The sequence below is a fragment of the Chaetura pelagica genome, unplaced genomic scaffold (assembly GCF_000747805.2).
Source record: "Chaetura pelagica isolate M959 unplaced genomic scaffold, ChaPel_1.0 scaffold449, whole genome shotgun sequence".
NCBI classification, from domain to species: Eukaryota; Metazoa; Chordata; class Aves; order Apodiformes; family Apodidae; genus Chaetura; species Chaetura pelagica.
In genome coordinates this window covers 65,215-89,785 of record NW_009954418.1, presented here as the reverse complement: position 1 = coordinate 89,785, position 24,571 = coordinate 65,215, and the positions used below count along the sequence as shown (strand labels likewise).

At 38.6% G+C, this 24,571-nt stretch overlaps 1 protein-coding gene across 1 annotated transcript; it reads left to right on the top strand.

The window, feature by feature from the left end:
- The first annotated feature begins 12,245 nt into the window (after positions 1 to 12,245).
- LOC104394784 (dipeptidase 2-like) lies at positions 12,246 to 18,989 on the top strand. The gene is made up of 9 exons (XM_010004419.1): positions 12,246 to 12,379; positions 13,114 to 13,240; positions 13,689 to 13,818; positions 14,139 to 14,280; positions 15,146 to 15,215; positions 15,696 to 15,872; positions 16,407 to 16,494; positions 17,121 to 17,196; positions 18,815 to 18,989. The coding sequence occupies exons 1-9, from the start codon at positions 12,246 to 12,248 to the stop codon at positions 18,987 to 18,989; spliced, it is 1,119 nt and encodes a 372-aa protein (XP_010002721.1).
- Positions 18,990 to 24,571: the final 5,582 nt, after the last annotated feature.

Below are 24,571 nucleotides of genomic sequence, written 5' to 3'. Positions count from 1 at the left end.
ATTTCTCTAAAACCCTTTGACAGGCTTTGAGCAATTTTACTTAGTTTCCTGCTTGTTCAGTGTAGCCTGAACAATAGGCACAAGTGTTCAATTTATTTCCATGCTGCATTTACGTCCATAATCTTCAGCAGTAGGAAAATAATTTCTACTGGTGTGCCCAGTACAGTTGGTTACAGATACATAGCAAGTAAGAGTAATTCCATAAGCCTTTAGGAATTGCTAATGAAGGTAAAAATATGCAACTGAGTATTTAGAAACTTGGTATAAGAACATGAATGTGTTTCAGTGTAAATACAGTAGAAACTGAGCATATAATGAATGTCTGTTGTATTTGTAGTAATGTTGTGCGATGCTGAGGTGTAACAGTCAGTAGTGGACCTTCTGTGGCCCTACTTATTTTTAGCTTGATGGTCTTCTGCTTTGTCCTGTAACTTGTGCTTAGGCATGTGCCTTCTTGGTAGGTGTATTATTGCTACTGTAGAATTGAAAGGTCTTGGTTTCGATTGGGGCATTCAAAAGCATAGATAGTAATAATTGCAGAGGCTTGAAATGGGCACTGTGCAGGAGCAGAGGAAGTAAAACACATCTTTCACCAGCTGTAAGGGCAGAAAACCACTCATGAAATCTAGAATATTGGTAAGGAATAATTTGCTAAAATAAAAAAGTTACTTATTACATTTTCTTTATATTGTTGATATTTTGCTCTCATTAGCCCTGAGTCTTGTGAAGAAAGACACATAAGACCTTTTTAATGGCTCTGAGAAGTCTGCCCTCTTTCTGGTTAATCCTTGGTTTCAGAGACCCTAAGATATTTGAGGGTAGTTCTTGCCTTGTCACTGCACGTGCGTGACTATAGACTGGGAGACAGTCTGCAAGATCTCCTGGGAGGAGGAGAAGGGAAGGAGGCAGGGCAAAGGGCTAATGTCTGAGATCGTCAAGCTAGAGCTGGCTTGAAGAGGTTTGTTGTGGGTGAGAAAGAGCAGTGAGACAGAGTATTTTTCCTACCAGGAAGTGTGGGAAAGTGGATTCACTTAATTTTCCTCCACATTTTTAGTTCTAGTCTTTACTCTGTGGAAAAGAGATTGCTTTGTTTGGAATATTAATTTCAGGATTGAAACTGGAAAGATTTTTATAAAACCTTGGCTGCCTTAATTACAGCAACTAGCAATCTGTCATTAGATCACAGGTATGGTTTGCATTAAGAAGCTCCTGCCACCTTGTGGCAAGAACTTTGACCTTTCTCGAATCAAAAGAACTAAAATGGATGCCTAACACCTTTGTAGAGAAAACGTACAGTTGAACAAGCAGAAAGCAGGAAGAGCAGATGCTTTGTTTGGTTTGCTTCACTATTTGGGTATTATCGCATGTAAATATTACTAGTATTTTAAAATAAGCATAATTTAAATGAATAGATAAGATTACTGCAACTTTTTTTTCTGCATCTGCTTTCTCCATCTTTCTTTTCAATACAACCCAGATATTAATTCTGTAAAAGAGTATTGAGCCAGAATAACCCACAACAATTTTGGTATTTGTATAAAAATTGTGGAGAAGAGTCCCTGATGTGTCAGTGTAGTAGTAATTTGTGTTCTTCCTGCAAGGTAGCACTGTGTGGTGCTTTCAACTGTAGGAAGCACTCAACTATAGCTTCCTTCCTTGTGTGCACAAAGCTTTTGTGACATCTTGATATGCTTCATGAAGCCTTTGTTTAGAACATGGGAAAGTAAAACCAGCATCTGTAATTTGTACTCCTTCCTGCTGCTTTTGCACTTCATAATCGGGGTCAGCTGAAGTGGTTCTGTGTACATATCCTAAGAGTGTACAGCATCCTCTGAACCATTTTCACAGATGCTGATCAAACTAGGGCTGTGAAACTGTGGCAGCTTCAGCTACCCACAAGACAGAGTAACAAAAGGGAGCAAAGTGTTTTGCTGACTTGGTTTGAATCTGTGATTTCTCAAGCTTAGATTAATACTTATTGCAAAGTCTTGTCTGAGAAATATGTTGCAACCATACTGACTTAAATAGACTGAAGCAACCAACGAACCTCCCATCATCACCCTCCCTCCAAGTGCAAACTCACTCCATTTTAGGACCTGAAACCAATACAGAGATCAGTAAAATAAACAGATGGAATTTAATTTGCAATAGTTAAGAATGTCTGTATTGCTATTTTCATGCAACAGAAATCCTGATACATGGTATTTTCTCTTCTAAACATGTAACAGTTTCTAATTAAGACATTGTTGATTCCTGAGCACAGGCATTGAACTTGACAAACCTGGAGATTGCAGTCATGAAGTACAAATAAGATACAAAGTTCAGGTACTTGATAAGCAGCATCCATAATGACACATTAATGTGGCTTGTCCCTAAGCTCTTTCACCATATGTGGTTTTAAGTCGTATTCCCACATAAAACTACACACATGCCAGATGCTGGAGAGCTATTATGTAGGGTAGGTGATGCCACAAGCTGGTGGAGAACAAGGATTTTATGAAGAAACCAAACTGCAGTTAAAAATGGCCACTACAGTAGGGATCTGCATTTGCAAACCCCTATTTTCCCAGCTGTAGTAACCTACAGTTTAATCTGTGCTGGTAGTAAAAACACTTGCACTTTAGACATCTAAGTATTGAAATTAGTGAGGCTGCTCTGTGGCTGGAACAAGCTTCCTTCATGAGAAAAATAGATCCAACACATAATGTTATTCTTCTGTGTCCTGACAGCAGCTGGTTTGAGTGTAAGTGCTGCAGTTATTTAAATACAGTTTTTTGGCTTGATCCAAAAATATGTTCAAGATGAATACAGCACAGTATCAACATAGAGGGATAGCTATTATCAGGGAGAGTCAGCTGTGTAAGAACATTCTGGCCAATAAAGATAGCTCTCAGGGTAGTCATTAGGAGAACAGTGTTGGCAGATGGACTCTGCAGGAAGGATGTATATCACAAATGCCACATTAGAGGAATTATTATACACAAACAGCTGCTAAGGCTCACCTAGGGCTATTGGAATAAAAAGATAGAAGAAACCTGACTGTAAGCCAAAGGAAGAATTGGCTTTTAGCTGCTTTAAGCATCAGTTGCATGCTGCATCTGCAAAGAGGTGAGCTTTTACAAGTCCAAGCCAGAGCTTAGTGGCTCAGCATAGTTCTTGAAAAAGGAGTTGGTGAGCTTAGTTTTCCTGGAAGCATGTGGAAAAACAGTTTTAGGCAGAAATCAGATCAGAGATGAAACTTGACTTTGCAAAGAGAGAAAATAGGAAAAATAATATAAGTGATTATGGTGAAGTGATATTACTTGCTTTGGAAGAAGAGGATGAGAATTTCAAAAGTGAAAAATGAGCAAGGAAACACAAGCTAGAACTAGACTACAAGTGGGAAAATGAATCTAAGCCTGTTATTTACTACTTTAAATTTGGGAGATAGTTTCCTGTAAGAGGCATAACAATGGACCTGGCCTGAATCAAGTTTCAGGTTAGGTAGAGGACATTTTCTAAAGAAAATATTTGTCTTTCATACTGAATTCATATTTAGGTTTCTTTAGTCCACTTGAGCTCATGGTAAATATTTATATGTGAAGTTCACTGAATTAGCAATGTGCAGCAGAATTCTAAGTGTTGTGGGGGTTTCCGTTTAAGTTCTCCAATTATTTGGAACTTGAGGATTGATGACAGACAAATGTTCCAGTTAAGACGTGACTTACACAACAGCCCTGTGGGAGTTTTGTTTGTGAGATCTTGTTATTTGTCTGCAATTAAGTCAAACAAAAGTATGATGTTCTTCTGGTTTTCTGTACAAAGTATCAAGTAAAAAAACCAACAATGATAAGCAAACCTTCTTGTGCAGCTGTAGAATTATATTGTTGGATGTATTTAATTAATTTCAAATTGTCAGCTCCCACAAAGGGAGCGAAAAGTTCCGGTAGGTTCAGAGATACATCTCTTAAACTTACCTGTAACTTGTGAGCATTTTGACCTTTACAAATATCACTCAATGGCACTGTAAGTCCTGATTAAAATCCAGCAGGTGTATTAAAAAGAGGTAGATATTTATTGGCTGAGGTATAGCTGATGTGGAAAAAATTAGGTCATACCTCTACCTGTTTTTACTGTAAGTTCAAATCTAAGAGACTCTTAAGAGCAGGTCAGCAAGAGGAAGAGAGACAACCATCACAGATTGCAATAGGGGAGATTCAATTTAAATATATTATTTTTGGAGGGGAGGGTGGGGAAATCACCAGCAAGCACTGGAACAAGGGCCTGGAAAGGCTGTATATTTTTTCCTGGATGATACCATCCTGATCTAACTTTGAAGTTACCTTAGCTGGGATCAGATGGTTGGCCTAGATGGCATTCCACCAGAAATCCCTACTAATGAATATTTTTCTGTGTCACCTATTTCTAAAACAACGTTAACAGAGCCGTGTTAAACCCACGATAGGTCAGTGAGCGGATGCATGAGGGACTGCACGAACAGCCTGCCACAAGAGGGAGGAAATGCCGGGTTTTAAACTCGGCTTCTGGGTTCCTGGGTGGGTGGTAGCTGAGCTGAAAGCTCTCTCACAGACCTTATATCTCTGAGAGGGGTAATTTGCAAATGCCTGGTGGGTGAGAAGCCTGTAACATATGAGCTAAGGAAACGCAGGACGTTTCTTAGTTGCTGCTCTGATGTCAGAAGGACCTGGTGCTAGGCTTTGGCTGTTGCATCCAGCACAGTGGAATGTGGATTTCGACTCTGCTGCATTTTCCTAAGAAGGTAACCTGCTCCATGGAGCCTCTAGGTAAACAAGAACAAGTGATAAATCTGATGTCATCTTCCACTTTTCAAATCTGCTCAGTCATCATGGAAAAAAAGCTGTGTGGATTTTGTATTTTAAATGTTGTTTAAATAGGAGTGCATAATGTGCCACACTTTTAATTTTGTGTCGTCCTTGCAAGATGCCTTCAATCTTCAATAACTGATTTCTGAACAATCATATGCCTATTTGTCTTTTCCTTAAACAGCTTCAAAGGCAAATGAGTCTTATGGTCAAAGTATATTTTGCATGAAACCTAGAAGAACCTTACTTTCATATAGCTAACTTGTAGAAAATTATTATAGCTACCAAGAATAGTGGGGTTTTTTGTTTGTTTTTTTTGTTGCTTTACAAATACATGGAATGGAGATTTGGTACTGTATATGTAAGTAATTTCTGTTAGCAGGTGATCCATGTGAAGAACATGTAGGTACATTTTCTGCTTAACAATCTTCCTAAAAATTGCTATGGGCTACATATTGATTGAAAAATGGCAAATATGTAGACCAAAACTTAGTGTGTAGCAGTTGTGGTGTTGTTTGTTTCTTTTTTTTTCATCAGAACAATTATTTTGTGAAAAAAGCTTGGTAATTTATCATTCAGCATTTTGAACTGACAAATTATGTGGATTTCTGGAAGAGCAGTTACACTGTTCTATGCCACAGTACATAAGTTATAAAATCTTAGTGCTCCCTTGAGAGTAATTTTTTCAGGATCTGGCAGCATTCTGGACATACGGGTTGCAGATATGATCTCTATTTTGGTTTGAGGCATCTGAAACCAAAAGATGCCTGCAGAAATTAATTTGCCTTTGATTATTGGGCAATTTTCTTTCTTTTTTTTTTTTTTAAACATTTTGCGTGCTAAGCTGTCATGGTGTAACATTTTCTCATTTAGAGATACAATGATTTCTTTCATTGTGGTAACAAAATCTGCATTTGTGGTAGAAAGGTAAGTCAGTGTATGTGTCTTGACATTTTAGAAAAATCTCTGTGGTTGCCACAAGGCAGAAAAAAACACAACTTCTCATTGTTCTCTATCCTTTGCACTTTTGTAGAAGTGCCGTTCCATTCAAGTGTTTTGGTCTTGCAATGCATGTATATTTCTGATCCATGTTCATGGAAGAAAAACTTCTCTAAGTCTGTACTCCCATCTGAGGGAAGGATTTAGAGGATGATTGTGTTGCCAGTAATTGCTATTCCTCATAATCCTACATTTGCGTGCCATGACGAGAAGAAAACAAAAGCTCATAGTGTGTTTGAAAATGCTTTCTTTTTAATAGCTGTGAGGGAGAGGCAGATAAATTCCACTGAGGCACAAATAACTCAGATAGGCTTCTTGTCATGAAGCAAAGTTCATTACCTCCTGTGAGAGCAATATTTTCACAGGCTGTTTTCTCTTGGAAAAGATTGAGTCTAAAAGTTCTGTGAAGCCTTGTGGCTGCCTCTCTTGCTCTTTTGTAACTTTTTTTTTTTTAGTAGTATCCAAACATTTTCAGAGTATTAGAAATATTTTGAAAAAGAGCAAAACCCTGCCAAAAAAAAGTCTACGATGTGTAGGGGCTGGAGGGGACATGGCTTGCACTGACCCTGACATGGAGAAAAGCACATACTATACAAGGGACAGGAACTTCTGACATGGGCCCCAAATGGGGTGACTGGGAGGAAGAGAATTCCCTTAACGCAGTCTGCTGTCTATGACTTTGAAATCTGTTGTGATCCATACAGTAGGGAGTACACTTGCAGAGGGGAACCCTGAAGTAGTGTTTTTGCTCAAGTTTGTAGGTGCTAGTCAATGGGTTCCACTCTGTATTTATAGAGTCAAAGAATTGTTGGAAAAGACCTTTAAGATCATCAAGTCCAACAGTTAACCCAGCACACTAACAAGTCCACCAATGAACCATGTCCCTCAGCACCAAACCTACCTGTCTTTTAAATACCTCCAGGGATGGTTACTCCACCACTGCCTGGGCAGCATGTTCCTGACAGTGTCAGCCAGCGCCTGACAACCCTTTCAGTGGAAAAATTCTTTGCCTATATCCAACCTAAATCTCCCCTGGCACAACTTGAGGCCATTCCCTTTTGTTCTATGGCTTGTCACTTGGCAGAAGAGACCAACACTCACCTCTGTACAACCTCCTTTCAGTTGGTTGTAGAGAGTGAGAAAGTCTCTCCCCTCAGCCTCCTCTTCTCCAGGCTAAACACAGTTCCCTCAGATGCTCCTCATAGGACTTGTGCTCCAGACCTTTTCCCAACTCTGTTGCCTTTCTCTGGACATGCTCCAGCCTCCTAATATCCCTCTTGTAGTGAGAGACCCAAAACACAGTGCTCAAGGTGTGGCCTCACCAGTGCTGAGTACAAGGGGTCAATCACTCCCTCGTCCTGCTGGCCACACCATTTCTGGTACAAGCCTCCCCGAGTTGGCCTCAGCCGGTCCAGGTCCCTCTGCAGGGCCTTCTTACCTTCATGCAGATCAACATTCCCACCCAAGCTGGTGTCATCTGTAGACTGACTGAGGATACATTCTATCCCCTCATCCAGATCATTGCTAAGAAATATTAAAGAGAATTGCAAAATACATTTTCTTCAAAGAAAGCAGCAGGTTTTCTTTCCAGGAAAGAAGTATCACCAGATCTGAGATGAGAGAGAGAGCATTATCAAAGCAACCATCTGACTCACTGCATCGAATGCTCCTGGCCAGCCTTCCACTGAGGTCAGCACTCTTAAGCTGGATGCAGTTTTGCTGGTAGGATGTGGTCTGCTACAGTGCTATAGAAGTAGTTGTGGGTTGCTCTGCATTGTTCTGCTTTTAGGAAATAAAGCCATAAAGCATAACTGTCTGGAAGTCAAAAGAATTTCAGTGACTTAAAATTTCTGAGAAAATAGTCCTCACAGTTAGTAATTGGATAAAAAAATGGGTAGCGTTAGCAGAGCTCCTATTCAGTTCAAAATTACTGGATTCAGCAATCTATATTTGTCAAAGTCTTAAAAACTGTGGACAGGAAAAAATGGTGAAGGATGAGGTGAGAAAAGAAATTCAGTTAGTCGACCTTCATGGAAGTTGCAAGAAATCTTTTTAGAGTTAAACCATAATTCTCAATAATAAATGTGTTATGGAATTGTTTTAAAGGAGAAGGCAATGAATCTCCTACACTTCAGTTGCAAACAAGTCTTACTGACTGAGGTTACATGGCATCTGAAAAACGTGCAATCTTGATGTGTGGTGGATAGCACGTGTGACACTCAAGGGTGTCCTTAAATTCAAGGCTGAAAGCTGGTATTTCCTTCCTTTATATATAGAGGTACTGCAATAGCCTCCAGTGGGTGGATCCTTTCCAGGAATATTTTGACAACGTATCATGCTTGCTCCTTTCTCTTCCCTAGAGATTCTGAAATGTCTTTCAACAGTTACTGTATTGATTCCTTTTCATCCCTATTCTAAGCAACAAGTTGAACAACACCAGTTTTTTTTCATTGCTTGGTGGTACTTCATTGCACCTCTGCACAGGCAAGGAAGGAATAGCAGGCTGGAAATGATGAATTTTAATATGTGTGTTGGGACAGCACTAAGGGGGTTTCTAAGCAGAGGGACAGACAAACCTGATGTAATTCGGGGCTGGTGGGAGCAAAAGTAATTTCAAGCAAAAATTGGGCAAGATTTGAAACACTATTGATGACAAGGTGAATTTCAAAGGGATTGCTATATTTTCTTAAACATACTTCACAGTATGATGTGTGTGTTCAGCTCCTCAAATATGTTTAATATGTATTCCTAATTGTGTTTTGTTATTATTTAAGGAACAGGGAGAATCCAAGCTTTTGCTAGCAATCAGCAAGGATACTTTTACTTAGGGTCTTAGTCACTTTATGTTGTCTGTGCTGTTGCTACTAAGATGCTGCTGTGATCTGAGGTAGTTAATTCAGAGCTATGCTAGTATTATCTGCATGAGCTTTCAGCATAACTGGACTATAAGGAAGGTGAACCTTCATTTTTCAGGATACATTACTGTCTTGAGCTCTGAGATCTGTTTTGTTGCACTTTATTTGATTTGGCACAATAATTCAACAACTTTAAGTCCTAACGTAGTGCCTGTCATGCATTTTTCTAGTAAAGAATCTGATGGCAAATGAGGACTTCAAAAGGGATGAAAGGAATGCTATTCCTAACTGGGATTTTCTGCACGTAAACGGCAGCTGTTTCCTGCTGGAAAGGAGAAAAGGGGCCAGGCAGCTTGCCCATACTCCCAAAGATGGCAAATGACAGAAGGTGCAGAAAACCCTCCCCATTTTTGCTGTGAAAATTTCCATTCAAATGTATCTATTTTAAGAGAGCAGCTCCCCCTTGGTACAGCCTTATATGGCAGATCTGGCCATCCTGCTTCACTATAACTCTCCCCCTAATGTGGGAACACTCAGTGTGGTGTAGGCTTTCTCAGCATTCATATTTATGGATAGCAACTTCCTAGCTGTTCATGAAGAGCTTAAAAAATGTAAAGCAATGGTAGAAGCTAACTCATGTGAAGTAGTAAGGCTTTATTTCTGTAGCGCTTGTCTGCAAAGACTCCCTCTGTGCCTACTACAGCTCTCCAGGGATTGTCGTGGTTTATTTTGCACTGGAGTCTGATGGCTTTTCTAAGCTTGATGCCCCAAAATTGCTGTGCTTCTCCTGAATGCAGAGGTATGGTGGGGATGAAAAGCAATTATGCTCTCAATGACAAATGCTACAGTAAATTTGGAAAGAGACCTTTTGGCTCTCAAATACAATGGGACAGAAAAGATAGAGCTGCATTTTGCAGCCCTCTCCTTTCCACACTGTGTGTCTGCGTGTGATGTTTTGTGTATCTGGAATGGAGCTGAAAGTAAGAAGAAATTTTTCTCTCTGTGCTACCTCGTGGTTTTGCACATATTTCTTTGGGACAGGGGTTTGGTCTGTGAGAGGCTCAGCTGTGGTACCTAACTCAGAACAGAAAAGCTTTATTTCAGTTCCAGGAGCAGCATCATGAAACTGCCTCTGGGACTAATGGTGCTCTTTGCTTTATGTACCCCAGGGCTGGGAGAAAGAAGCTTGGCAGGAGAGGCAGCAGGCTGTTTGGCCTGGTTTGTTTTATATTCCCACTGCACAGTACCTTCCAGTTTGTGAGGTTAGTTAAAATAAATCAACTGTAAGCAAGTTGCTGCATTTTTAGATGCATATAAGATTCCAGTAGCATTTAATGTATATTTTTATTTTTTAATGTACCATAAATAAATGATATTGAAAACATGTGAAGGAAATCAAACACTATGTCATAATAGCATGACAGGGCTCATATTTTGAATGAAGATTTTGCTGTACCTAGATATAATGTGTAAGCCCCATGGATCTGTGTCCTGACTCATTTTCCTCTCACTACACAATCTATAAAGACTCATTGATGCTTCAGATCTTTTCAATGACATATCCAATACTTTTCCGCTAAAGCAGTATTAGAAAAAAAAATTGAGAGAAAGTTACCTTCCCAAGAAATTTTTCACCATATAGACATATAAAGCAGGGGCAGTGAATAAAAGCAGAAAAAATCTCCCAATCAGTCAAGGTAGGAAGAACACAGAGGGTCCCTTGGCTATTGATCAGACATGACAGGAATGAAGGCTTCTTTGATCAGCTATGGTATGAATCCTGGACAAATTAGTGTCACCAGGGAATCAACTGTGCTCCGGTGAAGGACAGTCTGAGAGTGTCATCCCAGCCTTGGAAGGTCTGGTCCTTATTCTGATCCCAGGGGCCTTTTCTCCCACAAGAAAAGCCAGATGTGTAGACTTATGATGTAAACTGATTCCCATATTGTCCTAAGGGCCCAACCAAAAACTTTGAAGTTCTCTACATGAGAAGAAATTTGGACTTGGTCACTTATTTTTATTAATAAATGAGAACATAAATTGTTAAGCATCCTTGAAGGGCAAATCTATTTCTAGAGTGCTTTCCCCTGTGTAGCATTAGATCTCTGTACTTTACAAATACTGTGCTTTTAAATATATATATATTATTTTTTTTAAATTTTTTTTTTTCCCTGCAGGAAACATTAAGATATGAGGGTTATTAATTTTCTTAATGCCCCAGCTCCCCTGGCATTGTATTTATATTGGATCTTCATTTGTGCCTGCATATTACTGTGTTTATTCAGCTGTCCTTCAGCTTCTTTCTTTCTGAGACCACTTAAGGGCTGATTTCAAACCTGCTTCTCCATCTATGGACCCTTTTGTATAAGTTTGTCTGCTCCCATTGTTCGAAAGTACTTCCTGCCAGATGGTCCCACATTTTAATGCGTTCCCAAATCTTGTGGCACATTTTAATGCATTCCCAAGTCTTGTGAAACAGAAAAGCCCTCAGCCAGTTTCTCAAAAAAAGGAACCTTAGGAATTGTTTGTCAAATGTAAAGGTTTTCTTTAGAATAAGCTTGTACCTTTATAAACCCAAGTTCTGAGGTCATTCCCTAATTTTAGTTGTTGTGTTGTTTTTCTGTTTGTTTTTTAAAATGTAGGGTATTTTGATTTAGAGATAAAATGCATGCAAAATGGACTAGTTATTATTTTGAAACATCTTGATTGCACAGCTTAATCAATTTTTTACTGGCTTTACAAACATTTATGTTTATCATGTAAAGGCAGGGCAAGTGAGCCAATTAACTTTTCCTTTGATTAACACTCTGCATATTGCAGGTGACAGGAAAATGGTTTAATATATCAGATGGAAATATAAGAACCTTAATATGATTTTCATATGCTGCTTTTCAATATCCTGGCTTTCATTTTTACAATCAATGCTCTAGTAAGGGGAAGAAATGTGTGTAGAACAGAATGCCATTGATAGGTAATCCAGTTAGCATGACTTGAGTTTGCTTCCAGTACCATGGTCACCTACGAATCTCCTTGAGATACATGACTTTATTGATTAATGTGTCTTTTTAAAAGGAAACAATTTCCTGGGTTTATGTCCACCTCCTATTGCTTTAGAAAATTTGCTTAAAATCAAGAGAAGCAAAGTATGCAAGCAAGGTGAATTACATTGAAATTTTAGCATATTTGGACTTGTTTTTACCTCTGCAGATAAGGAATACATAAAAACAACTTCCTTTATTAGTAAAAACAAGCTCTGAGGAGTTGGTTCCCTTCAGCAGTCAGCTGGTGGCAGCAGCAGAGTTTAGGGTTATATGCACAAAATCATAATAGCCAGAGACCTTAAAATCTTTGGGAGAAGGTAGTGGTTTTACAGTTTCTGCTGCCACTTTCCCTTCTGTTTACTCTTCTGTGTTTCCTCCTGCAGAATTCACTCCAGCCTTACCTGAAGGAGAGGCATTTTGGCTCTGCCTACGCTATTGAGCCTCCAACCTCTGCAGACTGGAAATTTTGCTGTTACATTGCCATTAGCAAATAGTTGTGGTATCTCTTTGCTTTAGCAAACTGGAAAATGGAGATGAAGAGAAATGCAACAAAGCTGCTGTGGCTGTTCCTGTTATTCTCTGATACAGTGACATTCAGCTATGAGAAATCAATGAGAGAGCGAGCTATCGAGCTGATGCAGGATGCACGTTTAATAGATGGGTATATAAATAAGTTCAACTCAATCTTTGTGAGTCTTGACAAGTGAGAAGGAGATGATAAAATGTGTTTGGATTAGAGGCATAGGTTGTTACTAGTACATTGCAATTAGTTACTGTTTCAGTGATCTATTCACTAGGATTTTTAGTTCAGAGGGTGCTTACTGTAGGATCAGGTTATTCTAAAGGCCTTTGTGATTTCCCAGTCAGGTTAATTAGTGTTTCCCTTTACATAATATCCTTGTATCTTTCCTGTAATGTAATGGCATTTTTCATTAGCAAATGCTTCTGTGCAGAGCTAGAAAGCAGACATCATACCTTGACAGGGTACCTTTACAACTTGAAGGCATGGTGTCTGAGGTGAGTGTATTTTGATCTGGGAACACCAACATGGATTATTCTAGCACAGGCAGCACAGATTATTCTACCACAAGTTCTTGCTTCTTGAGGAGTGTGGAGACTGATTTAAGTTCTTCCATTCCTTCACAAATGATAGAGAGAAAAATAGATACAGAAAATGCAACAGCTATAGAACTGGGAGAAGGAAAATGTATCTTGCTGTCCTAATTAAGAAACAAAGCTTGTTTGCAACAGAAGGGAGAATTTTAAGCATCTGTTATTGCAAGTATTATTGGCAGTTAATGATTTGAGGAATTATGAACTGTGGAAGAAATTATGTTTGGGTTAGAAGGGGAGAAAATTATTTATATCACAAGATCTCTTTGTTTTCAATTTTAGCCACAATGACTTTGCACTGCGGCTGAGAATATTTTACCGAAATAGACTCAGTAGAGTCAACTTAAGAGAACTCAACATGACCCACACAAACCTTGTGAAACTTCAGGCTGGCTATGTGGGAGCTCAGGTATGTACTGCCATGGTTGAGTCTGAACATATTTTTACATTTGCCTCCTTCCTAATCACCACAGTTCTCCTGGCCTTGGTAACAGCTTTTTCTGTCGAAATAGAAAAGCCTCGGACACTTTTCCATAACATTTTTGTTTCCAAAGTTTGTGTTTTATAACTCAGATACCCTTAAAAAAACAGTGGCAATTGTTTAATGGTAAATTCAGCTTACACCTGCTTTCCTGTGTGTGCTGTGGGGCAGCTGAGTGTGTCAGTTTAATCATGTCTGGAGTGATGCTCTTGCCTTGCATTGTAACTCTTCCTTTTTGGGGAAAAGCTAGAGTGGCAGCTCCTTGTAAACTGCAGAAAATTATTTCTATCTGTGCTCATAAGCTTCAGTATTAGCAAATGGAATTTTCCAATTTGAAACACAAGTTATCTAGTTTACTTGTCAATGTCTCTTTCAGTTTTGGTCAGTGTATGTTCTTTGCAGCGCTCAGAACAAAGATGCTGTGCGTCTGACCTTAGAGCAAATTGATGTTGTCAAGAGGATGTGTAACAGCTATGAAGAGCTAGAACTTGTGACAACTTCCCAAGGTGATGCTTTCTTGTAACAGATTTTATTTAAATAGGATTTCAGGAGGTATGTGCAGAAGAGCTGCCAGCAGCCAAATTACCCTAGTTCAAAGAATAAACTTCAGTTTTCCACTGAACCCCAGTAAGTGATTCTGTGCACAGTCCTGGGCCTCTGCAGTCATGAGAAAATTTGCCATGTAAACATGCATTAGTATAAATTCCTGTCCTATGAACATGTTAGTATTATTGCTTGCAATTTGCAATAACAAATATGATTCAGTAATGCAGACTTCATATTAGTAATGAAATTACTTTGGAATTATCTTCCTTTGCTATTTCAGGTATCTCTGGCAGTAGCAGGATTGCATGTTTGATGGGAATAGAAGGTGGTCACTCCATTGACAGCAGTTTGGCAACGCTGAGGATGTATTATGACCTGGGTGTTCGTTACATGACTCTAACACATTCCTGCAATTCACCTTGGTAACTATTGTGCATGATTTTTTGTGACCATCTAATGCAAAGTGGTGGCAGCTCCAAGATGGGGAAAATATGTATTCAGACACAGAGTTTAACCTGTAAAAGACTTTGAAGCAAGTAAAAAATCATAAGTTTTTGGGGTAAATCACTTGCCATGTGTCAAGTGGGAGACTGGAGGATCTGTTAGGTAGTGCTTGTTGTGCTGACAATTTGGGAAGTTTTTAAACTTTGTAAAACACACAAAGATGGTAAAACAACCACCCCCTTTGCTTTGTTAGGAAAGTTACATAGGGCAAAGAAGGAAATAAAAGAAAGCTACTAAAAATGCACATGATGTAGATAAAAGAGGATAAATGCTATGTAAGAACTTGTCCATCAGTAGCCTTCACCACTATCCTCCCTGGCCAGCTCTGCCCATATGCAACTAAAGAGATGGAGACTTAGTTCATGTATCAGAATGTTAGTGCCTACCCTTTGGATTGGCAAAATTCCTCCTTGTACTGGCTCAAGAAAAAGGGAATTGTGTGCAGAGAAGGCTGTAAAGCAGGCTTCCTGGCTGTCAGTTAACTGACATTTCAGTCTTTGTTCTCTGATGAAAGTTTAATTTTCTGACAAGCATCTCTTTGCTTATGTTGTGTTGCTTCACAAACAAATGGCCCTGAACCTGAAGGCATGTTATCCAGAAAACAGATATGAACATAAAAAGCACTGTGTGAACCAGATGCCTGTTAAATAGCTCTCTATCCCTACATTTGGCTATGTGACATGGTAATATTTTTTATTGTGTGTAGCATAAGAAGTTTCAGTTGCTAATACTGTAGCCTGCACAACAATATGATGTTTCTTCTCCCTCACTCTGCTATTTAAGGTCTGAATCATCATCTAAAGGAATACACAACTTTTATCCTCATGTTATTGGCTTAACTGCATTTGGCCAAGTAAGCATCTCTTTTGAATGCTAACCTAAGCAATCTCTGATGCAACTAACAACTTCTGGCCTTGTCTTTTCAAAAGCAGCTTGTCATTAAAAATTAATTGCTTGAATTTCTTCCTAGCTAGGAGGTGATCAGGGTTCAGTCAAGCCAAATTCCCTATTACATTCCTTAGGGTAAAAAAAGACCCAGATTTAATGATAACAATTGCCTTAGTAAGGATCAGATGTATGGATTAATATGCAGAAGTAGTGGAATGTGAATAAAAGTTCCTATTAATTATTTTAGACTAAGCTTTCTAATTTTGAGCATGTGGTGGTGGTGTGCTAATTAATTTTGGTTGAATTACTACTAAATTGATAGGTAAATAGAAATTCACATTTATAACTAGCTGACAGCTGCAGAATTTATCTGTTTGCATATATCAGATAAATGCTTTCCTTTAAGGAAAATGAATACTGATGCTTGTCTGTAAATCTGTTTTAGGAAGTTGTAAAGGAGATGAATCGCCTGGGCATGCTGGTAGATTTATCTCACACTTCGTATTCCACAGCAAAAGCTGCTCTGAATATCTCAAAAGCACCAGTTATTTTCAGCCATTCTGCAGCATTTTCAATTTGCAATCACTCAAGAAATGTTCCTGATGACATCCTCCAGCAACTGGTGAGTGATACAGGTTTTGGTTTGGGTTTTGTTTGTTTGGTTTTGTCTTTGTGGTTTGTTTTTGGTTTTGTGGGGTTTATTTGGGAGGGGGATTTGATTTAATGGCAATGTATGGCTAGTCTGAGACAAACCTGAGCACTCATTGTGGTGTTTACATTTCATCTTCGCATCTCTGAATTGGATTTATAAGCAAGATCCTTGATCAGCAAGTTACACATATTTGCTTTTAAGACATTTTCTTTGGGTTGTGTTTTGTCTTTGACCACAAAAATGAAGTGTTTGTAAATACTTTGAAATTCTGTTTGAGTTTCTGTTTGGTTTGATGTATTGTTTTTACTACTTCTGCTGATTCAGGCTACATGAGAATATAATGAATCCAGGGTAAAGGACAGATGCAAAGCCTCATGTTGCCATCTGAGGTTTGACTTAGTGTGGTACGCTCACTGATGGATGTAGAAAGATCATATGGGATGTCTGAGAGGTTTGCAGAACATAAGCGTGTCCACTCATCACCTGTATCTTCGTATCTTTCAGAAAAAGAACAAGGGAATTATCATGGTGACTTTTAATGCAGATGTACTGGCCTGTGGCAGAAAAGCTGTTCATGTTTCTACCCTTGCAGGTCTGAAGTTTAATATATTGTAGTTTTTGTGGGTGGCTTTGATGAATTTCCTGCTGTCTGCATAATTTTTGACATTGTGTAATTATACTGTTTGTTTCCTTCCACACCTTACCCCAACTCTAGGCATTTTTGGAGCTAATGTTCATTAAAAAGTAACAAGAGATACAAGGTTTGTAGCTGGAGGACATCACGCTCCCAAATGGAGCCAAGAACCATTAATCCTAAAATAATTGTTACTTTCTGGAAACCAACTTAAACCTTTACAAGTGGAAAACATAGGTGTGTGACTGGTAATGAAAAATTTGTTGGTATAGGTAGGCTGCTTGTTGGGGTTTAATGTCTGTGATGATCATGTCTTTTTGCTCATTTGCATCTCATCAGTGTAGTTGCTATCTCGAAGATTGCTGCCTTATGTGCTTAACATATAACAACTTATTAGGCATCAGTAAATTATCAAATCTCAGCTGTATTATTACATTTTAACCTGTTTTGTCAGAATGTCTTTTTAAAAAATATTTTATTAAGAATCCATGATTAAGCAGAACAGTTGCCTGGTGCCAATATGTGTGAACTGTATTATTTCTTCTTGTTGGATGGTTAGACATTTTTCTTTCATTTTCTTTCAGATCATTTTGATCATATAAAGAAAATTGCAGGTTCAGAATCGATTGGAATTGGTGGTGACTACGATGGAGTGGATCGGTTAGTAAAGTTGTGCACACATTGGCATCTGTTCTTTAAGCTATGAAGATTTTTACTCCTGTTGGGGAAAAAAAGGAAGGCAGACTAGAAGACTTGTGGCAAACTTTTTTGTGATGAGTACTAAAACAAGTTTTATGAAATGGTCACCACGATGGCTTTTCAGAACTGTCTGAAGCTGTGCTACAAATGTAGAAATGCCCTGTGACATCTGCAGTTTGTGTTGTAGGCAGTGATTTGCTCATACAGTGACAGCAGCGGTAGAGGTGCTGTCCTCCAGAAGCCCAAGATGAATGACTGAAAAGCTGCAGCAATCATTAGATGGTAAATGGGCTAGCTCAGGGAGTTGCTGCTCTCTACTCCTATTGCTTTCTATTCAGAAAAGACTGAAGTGTTTTGGGGCTGTGATACCACTCCTGCTTTTGGGGCTTGGAAAACAAGCAGAGCATGGGGAACAGTCCACAACATAACCTCTCCTGCTCACTTCTGGGCTGGTGTTGCTCCAGCCTAGGAAAGAAATTCAGATTGTGTGGCATTTGCTGGTGTAACTCAAAACCTTTATTAGCTTTTTATCTTTCTGTTGAATCTTCATCTCTTCCTCTTATGAAAGTCCCATTCAGACTCATGTAAAGTAGGACCACAAAGGCAGTGTGTCAGCTCCCATGAGAGTTAGCTTATTATAGCTCTGAAACCATGATATTCAAAACACAAACACAGTTTGCAGTGAAAGGACACATTGAATTGCATGTAGTTTCTCAAAGATCATTAACTGGTGGTGGAGCTCTTAAGGTCTGAAGTCCTGGTAGAAAGTAATGGCACAGATGCCTTGAGGGACATTTATAGAAACAAATCCACAGAAAAGAAAAATAACAGAAAATATTAGTAACTCAAAACCGAACCAAACAAAAAAAACAACTCAGAAACACATTAACACATTTTAAAACAGCTGTTTAATGCAGGTTTTGAGCTTATAATTCCTTTTGATTCTGATAAGAATTAGCACAAGACATAGGCCAATCTTGTTTATTTTAATTTCTTCAGTAGAGGGTTTTGAATAGCTTTGGTTTTGCTGTCTAAACTGCTGAATTTAAAAAAACATTATTATAATAATTGTATTTTACTTGGAAAAAATGACTGTCAACAACAGAGTACACAGAAGTGCCTGCAACTCTTTAGCTCATCATGTGTTTGCAAGGTTCCCTTTTGTTCTCAGTTACACAAGTGGATTGCACCAGGTCCATCTGTGATGCGGCTGTTTCCTTCTCTAAAGGCCAAATATCAAGAGTGGATTAATGTATACATGAGAGGTTTCGGGTCTTTTCTGTTTTAGTATCCCCTATGCTGCTCTTCTGCCTATACACAAGTGAATCTTCATTTTAGAATAGACAGTTCTGTTCTGCTAATGGGATCCTCTGTGTAGAAAAATTTTCCATTCTGTCCCAGTCCAGCTTCTGTTTGCCAGCTGATTTCTTAATTATTTTTTTAACTTCTCAGAGGAAGAACTCTGTCCAAAGTGAGCCCACTCCAAAAGGGAATAGATGCAGAAGACTAATTGAAAATATTTTTCTATGTTTTTTCAGTGACATGTGTTTGAATGTTCTTGTGTGATTCTTGCCAACAGTTTTCCTGAGGGACTGGAAGATGTTTCTAAATACCCTTCTTTGATTGAGGAACTTCTTAGAAGAGGATGGAATGAAACTGAACTAAAAGGGGTCTTAAGGGAGAACTTTCTCCGTGTGTTCAGGGAAGTGGAAAATGTAAGATTAAAAACTAAACTGCATCTTGATTCTTACTAAGAGGGAGAGAGGAACTATTGGTGCCTTGCTGCTTTCTTGCTTTTTTTTTTTTTTTACCACCCCATTTTTTTTTCTCCTCTCAATGAGAGTGCCATGAAGGAATGTAAGCACTTAATGCAATAATTCCAAATGCTGGAGGAAACCAAGATGGCAAGGGAGGGTTAGCAGAATAAAGGAAAGTGAGAGAGGGCAGACAAAGCTCTTTGGAACCTGTTCCCTCTGTGGTAATCTCATAAATACACATCAGTGACTTCTAAATAGAATCACTTCATGGTTTGGAGGAACTGCGGACGTCCCAGCGTCACAGTCTGGCTGTGTGCGCTGGTGCAGTAAGGAATGCTGACTCCTGAAAATCAATTTAATTCTTGTCATGGGATTGGGCTGCTGGCCAAAAAGCTCTTGCCTTGACCAGATCACTAACACGCCATAAATATAACAACTAGATCACAAGGACCTTTTATGTGTGCATGATAGAAGCTAATCCAGAAAGATGATGGAGAGAAGGAGAGTATGAGAGTAAGGACTCCCTAACTGGTAACTTCTTCGAAAGCCTCTGTTGAAACTTGCAACCTTCTTGCATCCTACTGTTTTTATTTACAGACATAAGCAGGTAAATGTTGTGCACAGAGACTTATAGACAACGTATATTTCAGTGTTGTGTTTTTTTTTTCCTTTTGGGGGTATGTTAGATGAACAGAAATCAGAATTTTGTAGTATTCCAGTGAATCTGCCAAAATATCTACCTAATGCTGAGTTGCACATGTGGCAGACTGACATGATGTAGAGGTTGAAATTCATCACACCTAACCAACATGTGAGATTTAGTAATTTATTTTTCCTTCTAAATTAGAGATGTTTGAAGCTCTGTCTTGAGACTGAGCTGACCTCAAGGAAGAAAGCTCACAAGTTAGTTAAGGTTTTCCAGATAAAGAATCCCCATATGTGGCGGGAGCCAAGGCAAAGACCAGCCAGACCTTTGACTCTTGCCTGTCATTTCTGTACTGAATTCTGGGAAGTGTTTCAGAGGGAATGCAAATGTCAGATGCCTTTTGCAACGCAGTTCGAGTTGCTCCACTTGAAATAGCACTGAATTTGCTAGCTGCATAAAGCTTTTTGCTCTTGTGCAAAGTCTGGCTTTCAGGGGCAACCTTTTGAATTTTTCTAGGTGCGGAACATTAGTGGACTAATGGATGTAGGTGAAAGTGAAATTCTGCAAGAAGAAGTACAAAATTCCTGTCGCCTAGACCTAGAAAATTACCAGCTTCAGACAACCAGGTCCTTTGGATTTCCTTCTGTGGCACAACCTTTTAGTCTGACGTTTGTAATTGTATCATATTTAATACTCTATCATGAGTCATAAGATCTATAGAGTCTAGACAGAGATATCTGGAGTAATCTACAATGCAACTAATTATGTTTGGTTTTGTTCATATAAAGCTATGCTAGTTTTAATATGGTTTCTTATAAATTCACCTGCATACTTGAAAATTAACGTAGATTTTAAATGTTTTTGCAAATGCATTTAGGATTTGAACTGATAAATTCTGTTATCTTGGCAAAACCAGGACCAACATAGATAATGGAAAGTAATTAAAGCAAATCAATAAAATCTCTGATATAGGACATGTGGTTTTGGTACCCATATTGTGGCATTTGGTTATAATACTCAAGTGCAGAATCAGCAGTTCCACACAGGAACTGGAGAATATGATCAAGACAGTTGTACTGAGTTATTTTCAGATATTACTTCTTGTTAAATCATTCAGCTTTCTTGAACAGTCAATGGCTTAGAGAAGATGACCTCCAGTATATGTACAATAATAGTATGGTTTTGTTTGGTTTGTGTTGGTTTTTTTGGGGGGCAGGTTGTGTATTTTTAAGATGACAAAATGGAATATATGACTAATGCAATTCAGATTCCATGCCTTACACCAACTTTAGGGATCCACCCTGCAGTACTGAAATCTTATTTTTGAACTCTGACCAGGAAAATGGGCAAGTGGAGAGTTACTGAAAGGTGGAGGTAGGTGTCTTGCAACCACGTACAGGTGACCAGGCAAGAGAGATATTTTTCTAGAATTTCTGGACTGCTGTTTGCTGAATGCTCATGAAGCTGGGAGCAAGACTAAGCCAGGAAAAGCAGGAATTCTGGCTACTCAGAGGGAAAGATCTTGTTCTGTTGTTCTTACTGTAGTCTGAAAAGTAGAAAATTAGTATTTAAATACAATTTTCATTAGAATGTTCCACAGATTTGTTGAAATATTTTTTACATTTAAACAATAATCCTTGTTAATAACAGATTTTCATTATTTTAGCTGGCTAAAATCAGACCATTGTCAAAGGATTCATAGGCATGAGATTAGAAAAATGTATTTTTATTATAAATCTTCTGCTGTTTCAGCCTTTGGAACATGTTTTCAAAGATACAAGGTATGTGAGGTTAGAAGCTACTGTTATACAGAAGAGCATATAGTGTGATAGGCCCATTCTTGGTAGGTTAATGTGGCTCAAACCTGGGATTTCAATAAAATAACCTGAGATTAATGAAGAAAATTTAAGATGGCAACACTACATATTTGTAGGGTCACTTCCTTGTGCTTGCTGGTAAATGCCTTCTTGTGATACTTGCTGTTAATTGAGATTTTTATCCCATGTATGTGCTTTTATTTACTGGTATGGCATCTAAAGAATTTAGCCTTAGTATAAAATAAAAATCCTGTCACTGATGTAAGGGCAGCATTGTAAACACACCAAGTATTTAACAAAGGTAAGGGTAAGCATGGACTGAATGGAAACCAGAAGCTGGCTGTTTTCTAATCACTTGAGACTGTTCCTGCCATCCATTCCTGCATTCCATGTACAACTAAGGTTTCTGGAAGAAAAGTCTTATTAATAAAAAAATGAAGCTTCATTAATTCTTCTGGTGAGGTAGTCTCCTTAATATATATATTCTGAATATACTACTACCACTTACTGAATTCCTTAAAAATCATGTCAAATACTCTTGTTGCATACAAGCCAAACTTTCAGTTTCTCAATAAGTACTGATCCTGGTTGGGCATCTACAATTCCTATAGGGCAGATATTTAGTTTCCATCAGTACTTCTGCTAATAGCTTCATGAGCCATTGGAAAGCTGCCATCCATGGTCTCTTGTCACAGAATCAGTACTGTGATAGTAATTTCCATTACATATTTGAAATGTAAGATACTTACTTATTCCTTCCAGCTTTTTTCATTTCTAATGTGTTGGCACTTTCCTACCTGCTACTTTGTACTTTTTTTTCCTCATACTACAGCATGGATTAAAAATATATTCCTTTTCTTAAATATATGGATAATTTATATTACTTTTCCCACCATACTATAAATAGTTGTAGTTTATTTCCTTGTTTTATGTATAGTGTTTGCACTTAATTGCTTTGTGCAATGAAAAATTTGTAACTTTGGGACGAAACATATACATTAAATTTAAATAAAATGTTTAAAATTGTGTATAGATACTGGTGTAATCTCACAAAACAATGTAAATGTTCAGAACTCCAGGAAGTCCTGAAAGAGCCATACAACTCTGCTGCAGAACGAAGGCTTGGGGTATCATGTGGGCTCTGGGTCTGCTCTTCACTGGGAAGGGAAGCCTCCCCCAAGACAGGCAGGCAGGAGACAGGTAGGCTTAACCCTAGAGCATTCAGGATGTAGGCAGTCACCCTCATCTTCACTCAGATACCAGCCAACCTGTAGAGAAGTCTGAACAAGTACTTATGGAAAAGGAACATGGATGACTCAGTCATTGCAGTGAGACCATGATGACAAGCAGATCACTTGGTCAAGCTAGACAAGTCATAGAGAGCAAGGCTTATGGGGAACTAGACAGGCTGCATGCACCAAGGTTAGGATAACTTTTACTTCACAGATATTAGGAAGAAATTCTTCACAATAAAGGTAGTAAGGCACTGGAATAGGTTGCCCAGGGAGGTTGTTGATGTCTCATCCCTGGAGGTTTTTAAGGCCAGGTTGGATGAGGTTTTGTGCAACCTGGTCTAGTGGTGGGGTTCCCTGCTCACAGCAGATGATCTTTAAGGTCCCTTCCAGCCTTAACAATTCTGTGATTCTATGATTTCTCACAGATCTGTCATAAGCTAAAACTCTCTTTTTCCATTATGAGTTACAATGTTAATTTCGAACACTTCAAACAAGCTGCTTCTGTGAAACCAACATCAGAGTGCAAAATCATCAAGCAAGAAATGAAATCTTGTGTACCACACAATGGTGATGCACATGGTATGTATCTTCTCTGATGTGATTAATTTTTCTTAATCAAAATTACACAGCTTGAACTATGGTAGAAAGGCATCTCATAACTCAATTTCAAAAGAAACTACGTAAGTTGTGGCCGTCTCTGCTGTCAGGAAAACTATAGTGACCCTTCATTCTGAGTGCTAGTGTCTCCAGTCCCACTGACAGCAGCCTGTAGTCATAACAGCCGTAACATTGCATTTCTAACAGTTCAAGTATAAAATGATTGCACTCTTTCTGCCTACCAATTGAGAGGGTGATTCATTCTGAAATGGAATGCCTTTGTCCTGCACCAATTAATAACAGCAGTTTGCATTGATAATTTGAAATGCATGCTGGCTGGACTGACATTCTGTTATGGCAAGTGGTATCAGTCAAGAATCAGATATAATTGAGATACCAACTTTCTGATAAGTTTTGGCTGCCAAATGGAAGAATGCAAGTCATTATTTACCTTTTCTAAAAAATGAGTTGTGCTATGGTGGATTCTGAAAATAGTTATTTCTATCAACATCAAAATTGATGTTCTATAAAGTACTTTAGGCTGATACTCTAAATAAGACCCAAACTTCAAGGCATCTTTAACAGTCCAAGGCTCATGCTTTCACATGTGTGATATGAACAGGCAAAAACTGCAGACAATATTGATGCAGACTATTGATTTGCAAAGGTTGGCGCCAGCACCCTTTCTCCAGTACTATCCTTTTCCAGACTAATGGGCTGTAGCATCCACAGAAATAAACATTTTCAATTCCCAGTTTTCTCATCTGGGTAAGTGGAAATGCTAGACACCAAGCCTAAAAAGATCTAATGCTACTCTATGTAACAGAACAGCTATACATGTTAAAGTGTGAGCAGTTCATGTATCTAACTTCTACTTAGTAGGTGACTTGTTTGGGCCATTAAAGGACTTTTGCATGTTTTACATTGGATATGGACCACTGAACTGTGCCAGTGCTGAGTATTTGCTTTCCTTCCCCAATATCATTTGCATATTTCTGTGTTTCAAGGTCTGTAAATATCATGCATTTAGTCTAACCACCTACATGAATATAAGTTTATTAATTTGATCTGAAACAAAGTTCTGTGGGTGCCTGCAACACAGAATCAACTTTGAAAAGCTAGATGGCATTCCATTTCCATCAGCTTCTGGAGCAGGATGCAGTGCTAGAGCAGTTTATGCCAGCATTGGCTGATGCAGTCCCACCCTCTTTCTCCACTGCATGTTGTGTCCCCTCTCCTTTGTGTCAGTGCTGGTGTTTGTGTAAGCTGGTTCAAGGAGCTGAT

Excerpts from the sequence above, each read along its gene's own strand:
- LOC104394784 (XM_010004419.1), top strand. The coding sequence starts at position 12,246 with ATGGAGATGAAGAGAAATGCAACAAAGCTGCTGTGGCTGTTCCTGTTA. Across the intron at positions 15,216-15,695 it reads GCTTAACTGCATTTGGCCAA|GAAGTTGTAAAGGAGATGAA; the intron begins GTAAGCATCTCT and ends AATCTGTTTTAG. Across the intron at positions 16,495-17,120 it reads TCATGTTTCTACCCTTGCAG|ATCATTTTGATCATATAAAG; the intron begins GTCTGAAGTTTA and ends ATTTTCTTTCAG.